Source organism: Eriocheir sinensis, chromosome 5, assembly GCF_024679095.1.
Source record: "Eriocheir sinensis breed Jianghai 21 chromosome 5, ASM2467909v1, whole genome shotgun sequence".
Taxonomy (NCBI): Eukaryota; Metazoa; Arthropoda; class Malacostraca; order Decapoda; family Varunidae; genus Eriocheir; species Eriocheir sinensis.
This window is the reverse complement of record NC_066513.1, coordinates 27,792,741-27,808,667: the sequence shown is the minus strand read 5'-3', so window position 1 is coordinate 27,808,667 and position 15,927 is coordinate 27,792,741. Positions and strand designations below refer to the sequence as shown.

The window sequence follows — 15,927 nt, the reverse complement described above, 5'->3', positions numbered from 1 at the left end:
GATTCAATAGACGCAATTATATAAGAGATTTGATGTAAGGAGGTAAAACATCTCACTCGTAGCTTGATCATCGTCGTGCAGGTCCATTGAAAGCATAAACTATTGCCGAGTCTTCCTAGAGGATTCAATAGACGCAATTATATAAGAGATTTGATGTAAGGAGGTAAAACATCTCACTCGTAGCTTGATCATCGTCGTGCAGGTCCATTGAAAGCATAAACTATTGCTGAGTCTTTCTAGAGGATTCAATAGACGCAATTATATAAGAGATTTGATGTAAGGAGGTAAAACATCTCACTCGTAGCTTGATCATCGCCGTGCAGGTCCATTGAAAGCATAAACTATTGCCGAGTCTTTCTAGAGGATTCAATAGACGCAATTATATAAGAGATTTGATGTAAGGAGGTAAAACATCTCACTCGTAGCTTGATCATCGCCGTGCAGGTCCATTGAAAGCACAAACTATTGCTGAGTCTTTCTAGAGGATTTGATAGACGTAATAACGAAAGAAAAGTGATGTACCTAAGGAGGAAAAACATCTCTCTCGTAGCATATGTATAAAAGAGGTATTTCATTATTTGTGTTTAGGGCCTGCCTATAGCGCCGGTAGGGTTCTTGAGGGACCTCTTCAACGACCCCAGCCCGTTAAAGGTGCAAGCGAATTTTATTTATAGTGGCTGCCGTGATATATTACAGACCAGCTCACATCCCTCGGCGCCTCGGTGTAGTATAGCGGTCAGTCTCAGCTCTCCAGGAAACGCCAACTCATCTTCTTTAAGCATGGCTAACGCGAAACACAAAGACTCGCTACCTTAATCCCCGGTGGGCGTTGGTCGTCACTACCGCAGGAACAGCCAGTCAGCCAGTCACTCAGTAAGCCAGGCAGTCATTTCTTGGTCGCGGTGGGAGAGGTATTGCCAAACCACGATTTTCCGAGACTTCTCCCATCGCGACTTTATTCGGTCCCTTAAAACACCATATTCCAGCTTCATTTTGACGTTAAACAAGGTGAGCGTTTTGACTGGTGATATTGTGAACGTGTGTGTGAGAGATATTGCCAAACAACGATTTTCTGAGACTTCTCCCATCGCGACTTTATTTGGTCCCTTAAAACGCCATATTCCAGCTTCATTTTGACGTTAAACAAGGTGAGCGTTTTGACTGGTGATATTGTGAACGTGTGTGTGAGAGATATTGCCAAACAACGATTTTCTGAGACTTCTCCCATCGCGACTTTATTCGGTCCCTTAAAACACCATATTCCAGCTTCATTTTGACGTTAAACAAGGTGAGCGTTTTGACTGGTGATATTGTGAACGTGTGTGTGAGAGATATTGCCAAACAACGATCTTCTGAGACTTCTCCCATCGCGACTTTATTTGGTCCCTTAAAACGCCATATTCCAGCTTCAATTTGGCGCTAAACAAGGTGGGAAAGTATATCCGAGTGTCTTTAGTGGTGATAGTGTGAACGTGTGTGTTAGAAGTATTGACAAACCCCGATTTTCTGAGCCTTCTCCCATCACAACTTTATTTGGCCTTTTAAAACGCCGTATTCCAGCTTTATTTTGGCGTTGAACACGTAGGGCGAGTATTTCCGAGGGTTGTGAGTGTTGATACTGTGAAATATAGTATGAAAAGTATTGCCAAACCCCGATTTTTTCAGGGTCTCTTCCATTATGACCTGGCCTCTCAAAACGCCATATTCCAGCTCTTCTTTGGCGCTGAACAAGGAGGGCGTCTATATCCAAATGTGTCTAGAGGTGATAGTGTGAAACTGTGTAGGAAAGGTCTTGCCAAACTCCGATTTACAAAGACCTCCATCACAAGTTAGCTTCAACCCTTTTACTGCCATATTCTAACCCTCGACTTTATTTGATCCCCTAAAACACCATATTCCAGCTCTTCTTTGAAACGCGTATAGAAGTGTGTTAAGGGCGGTACTGCGATAGTGTGTGTATGTGTGTGAGAACCGCTGCCGGAGTCCAATTTACCGTGGTTTTTCCCTTGCGTCTTGGCCTCAACTTATTTACCATTTTCCAGACTTACGGTGATGTGCCGAGCAAGGTAGGGGGATAAAGATGGGCTATATTTAAAGGCTGCTAAGTGGTTTTATGGAAAGTCTGCATTGGTGATAGTGGTGGTGGTGGTGGTGGTAGGAAAGGAAGAGGAAGAGGAAGAGGAAGAGGAGGTGGAAGTAGTAGACAGCGTTTTATTGATCTTGGCTTATAGAATGTGTGTATGCATGTAGGTCTATGTATATTTGTATGTATGCGTGCGTGCGTGTGTTGCAGTGAATGACCCCCCACCCCCCACCCCACCCCCCAAAATCCAAGTCACAAGGAAGGTCCCGTGACTCCCGACGCAATTGTGGGTTTTTGATTTTTCTGTTGCTGAGAGGAACATGCTGGTATGGGGCTGCCTTTGTACACACAGTCCCCCGACCCACCAAGCCCTCCAGCCCACCCTCAGTCGTACAGGTGGTGTATTCAGAGCTCGCATTCGGACCCAAACTTATCCAGAAAAGCAGAAAGAGAAAGAATTTGTGTTTTTTTCATCATACCCTTGGATTTAATGTTATGCTCGTCATCCTTTGCTGACGTTTCGCACAATGGGTCTTTCTGGGCGCAGCATCACGAGGCTCTGAGTGCACGTCACGGGAGCGTTGGCCAGTCACGCCGCCTCGACTCCGCCAGGACCAGCGGCGCGCCTCGAAGACCCTCCCGCCGCGGCAAGTGTCAATTCTGCTTCTGTTTCATGTTCTTCTGTGGGGGGAGGGCTTAGCGTGTTTCAAGGACCTAATGGCTACAGGGAGGTTCAGTTATGCCTCGCTCCTTTAAAGACAAATCGGATTCCACGTATAAAATAGTAAGAGGAAGAAAATGCAGTGTAATTCGGGAAAGTAGATAATTTTGAATGAATATTGGACCCCCGTAGATATCATGAGCCATAATGATAATAAGAACAGTAAGAAGAAAATGGCGAATACAAAGACGAAGACGAAGACGAATAAGAATAAGAATAAGGATAAGAATGGTTGAGGATTTGCTGCGGCCGAGAATGTGAGTCTGTCTGCGTGTGTGTCTGGGGCAGCAGTAATCTGGTCACGAAATGGCCTTCACCGAGGAGGCTTAACATTTCTTTTTACAAGCTCAAGGGCAAAAAAAAGTGAAGAAAAAAAAAGAGGAAACAAAAAACAGAAAAAAAAACACTATCGCTGGAGAGGAGAGGGAAGGAAGGGAAGGGAAGGGAAGGGAGGGTAAGGGAAGGAAAGGGAAGGAACCAAAGGAAAAAAAGGAAAGAAAAAGAAAAGAAGAGAAAATAAAATAAATGGAAGGGAAAGGTGAGAAAAAGAAAGGGAATGAGAGGGAAAGGAATGGAAAGAAAGGGAAGGGAGGGTAAGGGAAGGAAAGGAAAGGGAAGGAAAGGAAAGGAAAGGAAAGGAAGGAAAGAAAAAAAGAAAAGAAGAGAAAATAAAATAAGTGGAAGGGAAAGGTGAGAAAAAGAAAGGGAATGAGAGGGAATGGAAGGGAAGGAAAGGAAAGGAAAGGAAAGCAAGGGAAAGGAAGGCTGTTTTGGGTATTTCACATAGCAATGAAAAAAAGAATGTTCAGAGTTTAAAACAATACTATAACTTGATTAAACTTACTATTAACAACTTTACTTAATCCCTTTCAGTCATCTCGTCCACTTTGGTACAATGCCGGAGCTCGAGGAAGACCAGTTCGAGGACACGGAGTCTTCCCTGCTGGCCTCCGAGCAATGCAACAGACACTTCCAGTCCTCCAGCGGGGCCTTGGACGTCCCGGTGTTGAAGGTGAGCCGCTGACGTCCTCACTCGTGGATAGACTGGCAACACTGACCCTAATATGCTTAAAGTCTGTATTTATGCAACTTCAGCCTTTTATATCGAGTCTTACCATTCCTTATCCAGTCTATCAGTGAATAATTCTTCCCTGCATTAGTCTTCAATAATGGCATCAGAGGTTAGCGGGCTTTTTCTTCTTGGTATGCCCCCTTGGCTGTCCACTTTACTATATTATGCAGTGATCCTAATATGCTTGATAACACGAAGGCTTCAGTATACCTCAATAGCAGCAGAGTTATTTCCTTTCCTTTCCTTTCCTTTCCTCACCTTTCCGTTCCCTTCCTTTTCCTTTCCTTTCCTTTCCTTTCCTTTCCTTTCCTTTCCTTTCCTTTCCTTTCCATACCTTAAGGACTGGAAAACCTATAAGCTGTATCTCGGTTAACCCTTGCCTCTCTACGCCCTTGCTAGGCACTCCCACGCAATGACTGGCCGCGCAGGGGTAAGAGGAAGGGCTATGGCACGTTAGGGAAGCAGGAAGGCATAACCCTGACCTGGCATGATCTGACCGTGTACGTGCCGGAGAAAAAGTCTTGCTTCAGGAGGAACACGAACGTCAAGCCAACCGTCACCAAGGTCCTCAACAACGGTGAGAGAGAGAGAATGATAGATAGATAGATAGATAGAGAGAAAGTGATAGATAGATAGATAGATAGAGAGAGTTAGATAGATAGATAGATAGAGAGAGAATGCTTGCTTGATTGAGAGAAGGTGATTGTTAGATAGATTATTAGATAGACTTATTGATTTAGATAGATAGAATGATTGATATATAGATAGAGATTGCTTGATTAACTGATACGAAGCAACTGTTAGATAGACAAATATATTGATTACGACAGATAGATAGATAGATACATACACATACAGACAGACAGACAGACAATAATAACCACGCCACTACCATCAAGTTCCAATAACAAAACAAAAATAATAACAACAATAATAATGATGATATACACTTTTTAGTCATGCACTTTATATACCTTCCCATTTCCTACGACCCCCAACAAAGTCACACCCCCCCCCCCCCCACACTCACACAAGTTACCATATGATTCTTCCCACAGTGTTCGGCGCAGTTCGTCCCGGCAGTCTGTTGGCGATGATGGGGGCGAGGTAAGCTGTTCAGAGGAAACGTACTGGAGCATTTAAACATAAGGAATGTTCATAAGGATTGATATCACTGTAGTTTGTATCCCGTTTAGCTCTTCATTAATAAGGCTCTTCGTCTCATCAGCTCTCCTCCTCTTGCTGACAGCCTTCTACCTCTTAAATTCCGCCGCCATGTTGCTTCTCTTTCTATCTTCTATCGATATTTTCATGCTGACTGCTCTTCTGAACTTGCTAACTGCATGTCTCCTCCCCTCCCGCGGCCCCGCTGCACACGACTTTCTACTTCTGCTCATCCCTATACTGGCCAAACCCCTTATGCAGGAGTTAACTAGCATCTCCATTCTTTCATCCCCTTCACTGGTAGACTCTGGAACAGTCTTCCTTCATCTGTATTTCCTCCTGCCTATGACTTGACCTCTTTCAAGATCCTCTCCACCCGAAATTGACCTCTCTTTTGGCTACTCTTTACTTTTTACTTTTGTGGGAGCGGCGAGCAGCGGGCTTTTTTTTTGTACTCTTTTTGTTGCCCTTGACCCGCATCCTCCGATATAACGTCAGCAACAGGACTTCCATCAGTATTTCAAGGCCAGCCAGACTTTACGAGTGTTTATCAGTACCTTGACATCCCTGGTCGTGCCTTTGTGTAGATTCGTGCCTTTAACCTAACCTAACGTAGCTTGACCTAACCTAACGAGCTATCCTCACCTAATCTGACCTGACCTAACCTAACGTAACAAAACCTAACCTTACGTAACCATACATAGGCAAGAATAGAAAAGTCTGAATATTAACTTAACGTAACCTAACGTAGCTTGACCTAACCTAACGAGCTATCCTCACCTAATCTGACCTGACCTAACCTAACGTAACAAAACCTAACCTTACGTAACCATACATAGGCAAGAATAGAAAAGTCTGAATATTAACTTAACGTAACCTAACGTAGCTTGACCTAACCTAACGAGCTATCCTCACCTAATCTGACCTGACCTAACCTAACGTAACAAAACCTAACCTTACGTAACCATACATAGGCAAGAATAGAAAAGTCAGAATATTAACTTAACCTAACCTAACGTAGCTTGACCTAACCTAACGAGCTATCCTCACCTAATCTGACCTGACCTAACCTAACGTAACAAAACCTAACCTTACGTAACCATACATAGGCAAGAATAGAAAAGTCTGAATATTAACTTAACGTAACCTAACGTAGCTTGATCTAATGAAGATGAATGATCCTGAAGACATCTCCAAGCAAGTGTCTATGTGTAGGTAACAGTCACTTACTTCACCTTCATAACATATACATATCAATATAAGGAGTCTGAAGTTCTTGCCCACGTCTTCCCACAGCGGTGCCGGGAAGACCACCCTGATGAACGCCCTGGCCCACCGAACGGCCGGGCGCGTGGTGGTGGAGGGGGACATTCTAGTGAACGGCCACCGCGTCAACCCCGCTATCTCCACGCTGGCGGGCTACGTTCACCAGCACGACCTCTTCCTCGGCTCCCTCACCGTCAACGAACACCTGACCTTCATGGTGGGTAGGGGGGAGGGGGAGGGGGAGGAGGGACGGGGCTCTGTCTGTCTGTCTATCTGTCTATCTGTTTGTCTGTTTGCCTGTCTGTCTGTCTGTCTGTCTGTCTTTCTATGTCTGTCTGTCTGTCTGTCTGTCTATGTGCCTGTCTGTCTGTCTGTTGTATGTTTTTGTGTATGTTTTCCTGTATAATTCTTCTACACGCAACGCATTATACACTTATATACTCATACATTACACACATACACCTACAATACGCTTTTTTGTCTACAGAGATAGATAGAGACAGATAGATAGAGAGATAGACACAGACGCAGAAAGACAGAGAATGAGACAGAAAGACACACACACACACACACACACACACACACACACACACACACACACACACACACACACACACACACACACACACACACACACACACACACACACACACACACAAACACACCCAGAGACAGAGACAACCTTTACAGCATCCCTGACTGACCCTTCCCCAGACTCGGCTGAAAATGGACCGCCGCAGCACGCAGATACAGCGAGAGAAACGCGTCAAAGAACTACTGACGGACCTGGGACTCCTGGATGTGCAGAACTCCCGTATCGGCGTCCCCGGCACCGACAAGTCCCTCTCAGGCGGCGAACGGAAGAGACTCGCCTTCGCCACAGAGGTAAGGGAACATATTTTCAAAGGAGAAGAGAGGGGAGAGGAAGGGGCATTCTCAGACGCATCCACCTCTTATGTCAACTATTCCCAAATGCCGAAAAGGAGGTTAATCGGGTTTTCATGAGTGTTTTTTTACGTTCACGGTACAGAGGATGGATCAAACTATCACCAGGGCCTTAAAAGTACCCCTGGAAATGTCCAAAACGCCTACGAAGGCCTTGTCAAATGTGTGTGCCTTGGGAAAATGTTTAAGACTATGGTACTTCAACATTTCGGCGCCCAAGTAGCTACACATATTTGACAAGGCTTTCGCAGGGGCTGTGAGCGTTTCCCGGGGGTAGTTTTATGACCCTGGTGGTAGCCTGACCCTTCTTCTGTATTATGAATCTAAGGAAACACTCATTTGAACACGATTGATCTCCCTTACGGCCTTTAAAACAGTTCACGGGAGAGGCGGAAGAGGCGTCTGAGTATACCGACCTAAGCCCCTTCACCAAACGCATACACATAACGCACCATAGCAATACCATCTCATCCCTTGTATAGATCCTAACCGACCCTCCTCTGCTGTTCTGCGACGAGCCTGCCACCGGCCTGGACTCCTTCAACGCCAAGATCATGGTCAAGATTATGAAGGACATGGCCACGCGGGGCAAGACCATCCTCTGCACCATCCACCAGCCGTCCTCGGAGATCTTTGCCATGTTCGACCGGCTGCTGCTCCTGGCCGAGGGACGCGTCGCTTACATGGGCTCGTCTGTCGGGGCGCTGGAGTTCTTTGAGAGGTAGGAAGACAGGATAACATAGCCCCGAGGAGTGGGAGGTGTGAATATCAGTATGTGGCCTTTGTATGGGCGACTTCTGGGGTGCTTTAGAGTCTTTTCAGAGGTACGAAGATAGGAAAACGTAGCCTCGAATAGTGATAAATATAAATGTCCCTTGAATGGTCTTCGCAAAAGCTAGTTCGTGGGTGCTTTTGAGCTTTATTAAAGACACGAAGATAGGAAAACATAGCCCCGAAGTCATAAACATAAATTTCCCTTGAATGGTCCTCGCAAAAGCTAGTTCGTGAGTGCTAAAGAGCTTTATTAAAGGTACGAAGATAGGAAAACAAACTGTCGGAAAAGTATTAAGTATGAATGTCAGCAAGTATGTGGTGTTTGTATAGACTAATACATGGGTACTTTGAGTTTTATTAAAGATGAAAATAGACTTACTTTTAACAGCTTCGTAAATCAGACTATAATACCGAAAGTTTAGTAAAAAAAAATAGACACAACGAGGTAACTATTGTCAACTTGCATACGAAACAGACGGCTACATGTACTGACTATACTTTTTTTGTGATTAGAAGCTCATTATCATGTCAGAATAAGAGAGAAATTATATCCACACGTGCACTGTCTGCCTTCCTATGCATCCCTCTCTCTCTCGTCCCCCGCCCAGCCTCGGCCACAAGTGTCCCTCCAAGTTCAACCCCGCCGACTACTACATCCACACGCTCGCCGTCTTCCCCGGCCACGAGAATCGCTCCATGGACCGCATCGAGCGTATCTGCGACAGCTACACGACGTCATCTTACTGCAAGAGCATCGAGATGGTGATCCTCCAGCAGGACAACAGACACCTCTTCAACCTGGAGTCTGGGAGCAGTGTGAGTCTTGCGTGAGAAGGTATACGTCATGGAATATTGAAATAAGGTTCTTAATGATATGGAACTTAATATTTTAATAGACATCTTTCTGTAAATAGAATCTGAGAGCATTGTGAGTCCCGGGTGAGGGAACTGAGGTCGTCAAGTACCGAAATAAGCTTGCCAAAGATGAAACTAAATGGCTTTTTCTGAGCATATTATACCTGTAGAGTAGTATTAGATGGAAGATTTTTTTTTCATGTTTTCACCCAAAAAACTAATTATACATATTGACATTGCATATACATCTGATATTTCTAATGTTTCTTCTGTGTCGTTGCAGTTCGAAGACGAGTCATTCCACAGAAACACTCCGTAAGTATATTATATTTATATGACATCACATAGCACCGCTCTTCGTGCACAAAACAAAGCATATTGGCAAAACTGAGCAAGGAAGATATAACTTAACACACGTGACTTGAGCGGTGAGCGAGGCAGCATCCCTCATCCCTTCTGAACTCTCCTCGTCTTCAGGGAGAAGCCTGGGTGGCCGGTGCAGCTGTGGTGGCTGACGTGGCGCGCGCTGCTCGACTCCTACAGGAACCCTTCCGTCCACTACATCAGGATGATCAAGAAAATCGTGAGTACACCTGGAACCAGCAAAACGGAGCCCTTGTAGTGCTTGTTGTCATCTACAATCAAGTTTAAAGTTAAATTATCTTGCCTGCTTACATGTTCTATTGATTTATGTTCCTTCTATTCCCTTCAGGCAATTAAGTTCGCTCCTCTCTCTTCCTCTCTCTCTGCCTCTCCGTCCCCAGATCGCCGCCCTCATTATCGGTCTGAGCTACACGAAGGTCCAGCTCAACCAGGCGGGGATCCAGGACATCGAGGGCGTGCTGTTCCTCTTCGTGACCCAGAACGCCTTTCCGGCCATCTACGGCGTGCTCAACCTCTTCCCCCTCGAGATGCCGCTATTCTTCCGAGAGTACAAGAACGGCATCTACCGCTCCGATACTTACTACATATCCAAGATGGTCTCACAGGTACGAAGGGATCTGTATACTGTACCGTAAACTCTTGCATCAGGAAGTTGGACAGCATAGGGATGAGCCTGAGAACAAAGTCTTGAGGCCGAGGGATGAAAGACTGAAGATACTAGTTAACTCTAGCATCCGGAAGTTGGACAGCACAGGAATGAGCTTCAGTACCCTAATTAACTCTTGCATAAGGAAGTAGGACAACCATACTAATCCAAGGTTGTAATGAAAGTGATGAAAGGAGAAAGATATTAGTTAACTCTTGCATCAGGAAGTTGGACAGCATTAGGATTCCAGAGTCTACCAGTGAAAGGGATGAAAGAATGAAGACACTAGGTAACTCTTGCATCAGGGAGTTGGAGAGTGTAGGAATGAGCTTGATTAACTAGCAAGAAGTTGGACAGCTTTACACATTTACAGCTTAACAGTAAAAGGAATGAAGATACTTGTTAACTCTTGCATCAGGGAGTTGGAGAGTGCAGGAGTGAGCTTGATTACACTAGCAAGAAGTTGGACAGCCTTGCACATCAAAAGCTTAACAGTAAAGTGAATGAAGATACTTGTTAACTCTTGCATCAGGGAGTTGGAGAGTGCAGGAGTGAGCTTGATTACACTAGCAAGAAGTTGGACAGCCTTACACAACAAAAGCTTAACAGTAAAATGAATGAAGATACTTGTTAACTCTTGCATCAGGAATTTGGACAGCACAGGGATGAGCGTGCGAGGCCGAGGAAGGCGTGGAGGCGTGACTATAGCACCAGATTTTCCTTCCCGCAGATCCCCGGGTTCGTCGTGGACCCCGTGGTGTTCTGCCTCATCTGTTACTGGGTGGTGGGCCTCCAGAGACACTTCTACCACTTCTCCATCACCGTCCTCGTCACCGTGGCCAACGCCGTCACCGCTTCGGCCTGTGGTACGGATGTCTTCATGAGTTCATCCCTTTTCACTTGGCTGTCCAACTCTCTGATGCAAGAGTTAACTCGTGCCTCTATTCTTTCACTATTAAACTCACGGGCATTTTTATTTATTTGCTACATATATCATCATTATTATGTGGTATGTCTTTATTCTCTCATCCCTTTTCACGGTTAAGTTTTGGAATAGTAAGGCTGTCCAACTTTCTGATGCAAGAGTTAAGTGGTTTCTTCCTTCTTTCATCCCTCGGCCACACTACACAAGACTTTGTTCTCAGGCTTATCGCTATGCTGTCCAACTTCCTAATGCAAGAGTTAACAAGTATCTTCATTCTTTCATCTCTTTTCACTATTAAACTGTGGACAAAAACAGTCATTTTTATTTAATTTACTACTTATATTACCATTATTTAGTACAAGTAGCAAGATTTTTACCCGTTTTTATTATGGAAACAGACCAGTGACCTCCTGATCCCAACACTCATCTCTCGTCTTCCTTTGTTTCAGGGTCAATGGTGTCCACGACCTTTGAGAACCTGCCCAACATCATGCTCTTCCTCCTCCCCTTCCAGCTGATCCTCCTCATCTACGGCGGCCTCTTCATGAACCTCAGGTAAGACACGTTCATTGACTTGGATGCTGGGAATGGATATATCTTAGTGGAGGATGCTGGGAGAGGTTGAATCTTATTGGTGGATGCTGGGAGAGGGTGAATCTTAGTGTTGGATGCTGGGAGAGGTTGAATCTAATTGTTGGATGCTGGGAAAGGATGAATCTTAGTGCTGGATGCTGGGAGAAGCTGAATCTTAGTGTTGGATGCTGGGAGAGGTTGAATCTTAGTGTTGGATGCTGGGAGAAGCTGAATCTTAGTGTTGGATGCCGGGAGAGGGTGAATCTTTTTTTGTGGGATGCTGAGAAAGGTTAGATCTCGTTAGTGGATGCTGGGAAAGGTTGAATCTTATTGTTGGATGCTGGGAGAGGTTGAATCTTATTGATGATGGCAAGTCGAAGTTGAATCTCATTGTTTGAAGCTAGGAAAGGGTGAATCTTAGTAAGGTGAGTGCCGGTAAAGATATCATCTCAAAGGACTGGCGCGGGACTGGCAGAGCTCATTTATCAAGCTCATATGAATAGAGTACAGCTCCGTGTGTCCCTCTCTTTCAGGTCTATGCCGCTGTACATCGGGTGGGCGAAGTACTTCTCGTGGTTCATGTACAGCAACGAGGCGCTCACCATCACGCAGTGGAAGGACATCAAAAACATCAGTGAGTACAGGAACGAAAGACACACGTACGCTTAAGAACATCAGTGAGTACAGGAACGAAAGACACACGTACGCTTAAGAACATCAGTGAGTACAGGAACGAAAGACACACGTACGCTTAAGAACATCAGTGAGTACAGGAACGAAAGACACACGTACGCTTAAGAACATCAGTGAATACAGGAACGAAAGACACACGTACGCTTAAGAACATCAGTGAGTACAGGAACGAAAGACACACGTACGCTTAAGAACATCAGTGAGCAAAGTTGCATCAGAGTAATGACAGACACACATAAAGAGGATAGTTAATAAAGGCAGAATCACCCTCAAGACTCTAGTATATAAGTGTTCTTGGGGCCTGTAGATTAGTGGGTATTGACTCTTGGATGTGTAGTGTGGATATATAGGGTTAACGTACCGTAGTTTCTGAAGGATATATAGTAACCTAATGTAGCAGTAGTAGAAGCAGGAGGAGGAGGAGGAGGAGGAAAAGGAGGTCATGAAAAAGTTGGAACTAGTAAAAGCCTTCATTTCACATAAGGTTGGTTTGGTAAGTAGGCCTAGATATATTTTATGGGTAAGTTAGTTAGTAGCTTTGTAGCAGCAGTAACAGTAGTAACAGCAGTAACAGAAGTAGTAATATCAGTAGTAGTAGTAGTAGTAGTAGTAGTAGTAGTAGTAGTAGTAGTAGTAACCTCCGCATGCTACCTCACATCTCCCTACAGCCTGCGAGATGCCTCCGGGGGTGCCCTGTCTCCGCACGGGCGTCCAGGTCATCGAGAAATACGCCTTCCACAAATCGCACCTCTCGGCCGACTTCGCCTTGATGGGTCTGCTCTACTGCGGCTTCCACTTCCTCGGCTTTCTGGCTCTCCACCTCAGGGCCAAGAAGAAGTAGAATCATCCTGGCATTTAGAGATTCAAAGCCTTTTACATGTAGAGAGGAAAAGACACCAAATGGGATCGTATTCTCAGATGTTTTGGGGTCTACACACAATGACCCACGTGTGATAAGGCTTTCGTAGAGGTCGTTGTGGTAGTTTTATGAGTCTGGGGCACCGTTGCCAGATTGTCGTGCTCAGAGCATAGTATTTACCGGTTTCTGACTCCTAACTATTGCCAAGAAACATCAGAATCTAACTCTTTTAACGATAACTATAAATGGGTTTCGTTATTGGAGCCCAGAAGACAGTGTAGGGGTAGGAAGTCGGGAAATGTAAGCGGCTGAGTACGACAATCTGGCAACGTTGGACTCTGGGGCCGAATTCATCAAGCTACTTACGAGACCTGTTGTTAGTAAGTCTTCTGGTAACTCCATCCGCCATGAACGCTCGTGATCTTCAGGCGACTCCGATGGCAATGGACGAAGTGACAGCTTGGTCGGCACTTCATTCATCGTCATCGGAGTCGCTTAAGGATCGTTCGTAGTGGACAGATTTACCAGAAGACTTACCAACGACAGGTCTTGCTTGATGAATCCGGGCCCTTGGTGATGATTTAATAAGGATTCTGTACCATGAACGTGAAAAACAGACATGAGAACCCGACTCATCTCCTTTGTGACCTTGGGAGCTTGTTTTGTGAGAGTCGAAAGCGTCTGAGAATACTGGCCCTGACCAATGTCAATATAAGCAATGTCGGGACACGCGCATCGGGGGGGAGGGAGTATGGGGGAGGGATGGGAGGTATAGCTGTGGCGTATCATGGGGTGGCGATAACTGAAAATGGATGAAGTAATGCTTGAGCAGACACTACAGTAAAATGTCAACTTTCAACGTTTATTTAGTTCTTACATTATTTTTTTTTACCACACTAAATGCAATGTTATGGGATTTTTTTATTGTGAAGATTTGGTAATTGGTTAATTTTCATGACGATCAAGAATCGATCGATTTAACAATTCGTTTATGAAAAGTTAGGATGGAAAACTTGTCTAACGATAGACTTATATGGCTTCCTTTCTCTTCACATGGGTTTCATAATTCAGTAAACATGAGGATAAAGTAGGACATCTTACTACAACAATTATAATTATAAAACTCTTTGGGCCCAGCCATTTATTACAACCATAGGCGGCGGGGGAGGGCGGCTCTTAGGGCTTGAGCCCCAGATCTTTCATCAAAAGCCCCAGATCTTTTTTAAGGTTGTTAAAGGTGTTGAGATATACCTACTATATATTTTTTTAAATTAATTCATTATACAGTAACTTGATTCTTGTGTAGGACGTATCATAAATTAATATTGTCTTTATACCAAAGTCCGTTAAGTCCCCAGAAGTCACTATCTATGGGGTGGTTTTTAATTTTTTTCCCCAGGGGAGCAAACACCCGGACCCCTCCCCTTTGTCAGACAGGGGTTAAGACCCCGATGTCTACAATGTCTAGCAGCGCCCCTGATTACAGCAGAGGATATTATCTGATGTTGCACCAGACAGGCTATATTTTTTAGTGACATCACTGTCATCGTAAATCTGTAATTTTGCATATTATATATATATATATATATATATATATATATATATATATATATATATATATATATATATATATATATATATATATATATATATATATATATATAACTGCATAGCGTCGATGGGGAAAAGTATCGTGATGGCGAGCGGACACGACCGCAACACCACACACGAAGCGTCAGAAGCGGCGTACCTCAAGGATCAGTGCTTGGCCCCATGCTCTTCTTAATTTATGTTAATGATATCGATGATGGGCTCACTTGCAAAGTATTAAAATTTGCTGATGACACAAAAATTGCTCGTAAAGTAACTGCGACACTCGACGAAGAAGCTTAACAATCAGATCTAGATCGACTTGCACGTTGGGCCAATCAATGGCAAATGAAATTTAACGTTGACAAATGTAAAGTGTTGCACATCGGAAAAAATAACAATCGCGTTCGGTACGTAATGAATGGCCAACAACTTTCTGCAGTAAGTTAAGAAAAGGATCTTGGAATCACTATATCAAGCGATTTAAAGCCCGGTCAGCATTGTTCAGAGGTAGTTAAAACTGCAAACAAATTGGTTGGCTTCATCGGACGAGTCTTTAATAATAAATCGGAAAAAGTAATATTAAAACTGTATAATTCGTTGGTTCGACCCTGTCTAGAGTACTGTGCACAGTTTTGGTCTCCCTACTACAGAAAAGACAGAAAAGTTGGAACGGGTTCAACGAAGAGTAACAAAGATGATTCCTAGGTTGAGAAATTTATCATATGAACAAAGGCTTAAAGAAGTAAATTTATTCAGTCTATCAAAACGAAGAATGCGAGGCGATCTAATAGAGGTGTTTAAAATGTTTAAAGGATTCAGTGATATTAATGCGGAAGATTACTTTACAATTGATCGATCAAATAGAACAAGAAGAAATCACAATTTGAAGATAAGTGGTAAAAGATTCTCGTCGTACGAAGCTAAACACTTCTTCTTCAATCGAGTTGTTAATGTTTGGAACTCTCTACCCTGTGATGTCGTTGATAGTACAACAGTTACGGCCTTCAAGAATAGATTAGACAAGTATTTTGAATCCAACCAGCAACTAAGATATTACTCATTGTCGTAATAACGTTAAGTTCTTTCGAATACTGGTGTCCTTGTCCGCTTTTATCGCCCGGTTAGTGGTAGCAGTAATGGTAGTTCTTTCCTCTTTCCTACATAATTTCCATGCAGTTTTTCCATGCTGCATAGTTCTTTTTCCTTTCCTGCCAGCTTTGGCTGGAGGGATGGGGGGTGGGGAGGAGCCTTCGCCTTTGCTGTCCTTCATCTTCCACCTTTGATTAGATAGTTAGTGTAGCTTGTCACAAACAGCCTCGTAAGGACCAGCAGGTCTGCTGTTGTTTGTTCTTCCTTTGTGTTCCTTTGTGACCG

General features: G+C 44.1%; 1 protein-coding gene across 1 annotated transcript; it reads left to right on the top strand.

The window, feature by feature from the left end:
* Window positions 1–873: 873 nt before the first annotated feature.
* LOC126986138 (protein scarlet-like) lies at window positions 874–14,517 on the top strand. Its single transcript, XM_050842025.1, has 15 exons — window positions 874–1,008; window positions 3,678–3,816; window positions 4,276–4,453; window positions 4,935–4,983; window positions 6,337–6,523; window positions 7,021–7,191; window positions 7,734–7,972; window positions 8,634–8,841; window positions 9,164–9,195; window positions 9,358–9,463; window positions 9,645–9,869; window positions 10,641–10,776; window positions 11,285–11,390; window positions 11,942–12,042; window positions 12,770–14,517. Exons 2-15 carry the CDS (start codon window positions 3,700–3,702, stop codon window positions 12,940–12,942), a joined length of 2,028 nt encoding a protein of 675 aa, XP_050697982.1. The 5' UTR covers window positions 874–1,008; window positions 3,678–3,699; the 3' UTR covers window positions 12,943–14,517.
* The last annotated feature ends 1,410 nt before the right edge of the window (window positions 14,518–15,927 follow it).

Coding starts and splice junctions, on each gene's coding strand:
- LOC126986138 (XM_050842025.1), top strand. CDS start 3,700: ATGCCGGAGCTCGAGGAAGACCAGTTCGAGGACACGGAGTCTTCCCTG. Junction 7,192..7,733: donor GACTCGCCTTCGCCACAGAG/GTAAGGGAACAT, acceptor TCCCTTGTATAG/ATCCTAACCGACCCTCCTCT. Junction 9,464..9,644: donor TCAGGATGATCAAGAAAATC/GTGAGTACACCT, acceptor CTCCGTCCCCAG/ATCGCCGCCCTCATTATCGG.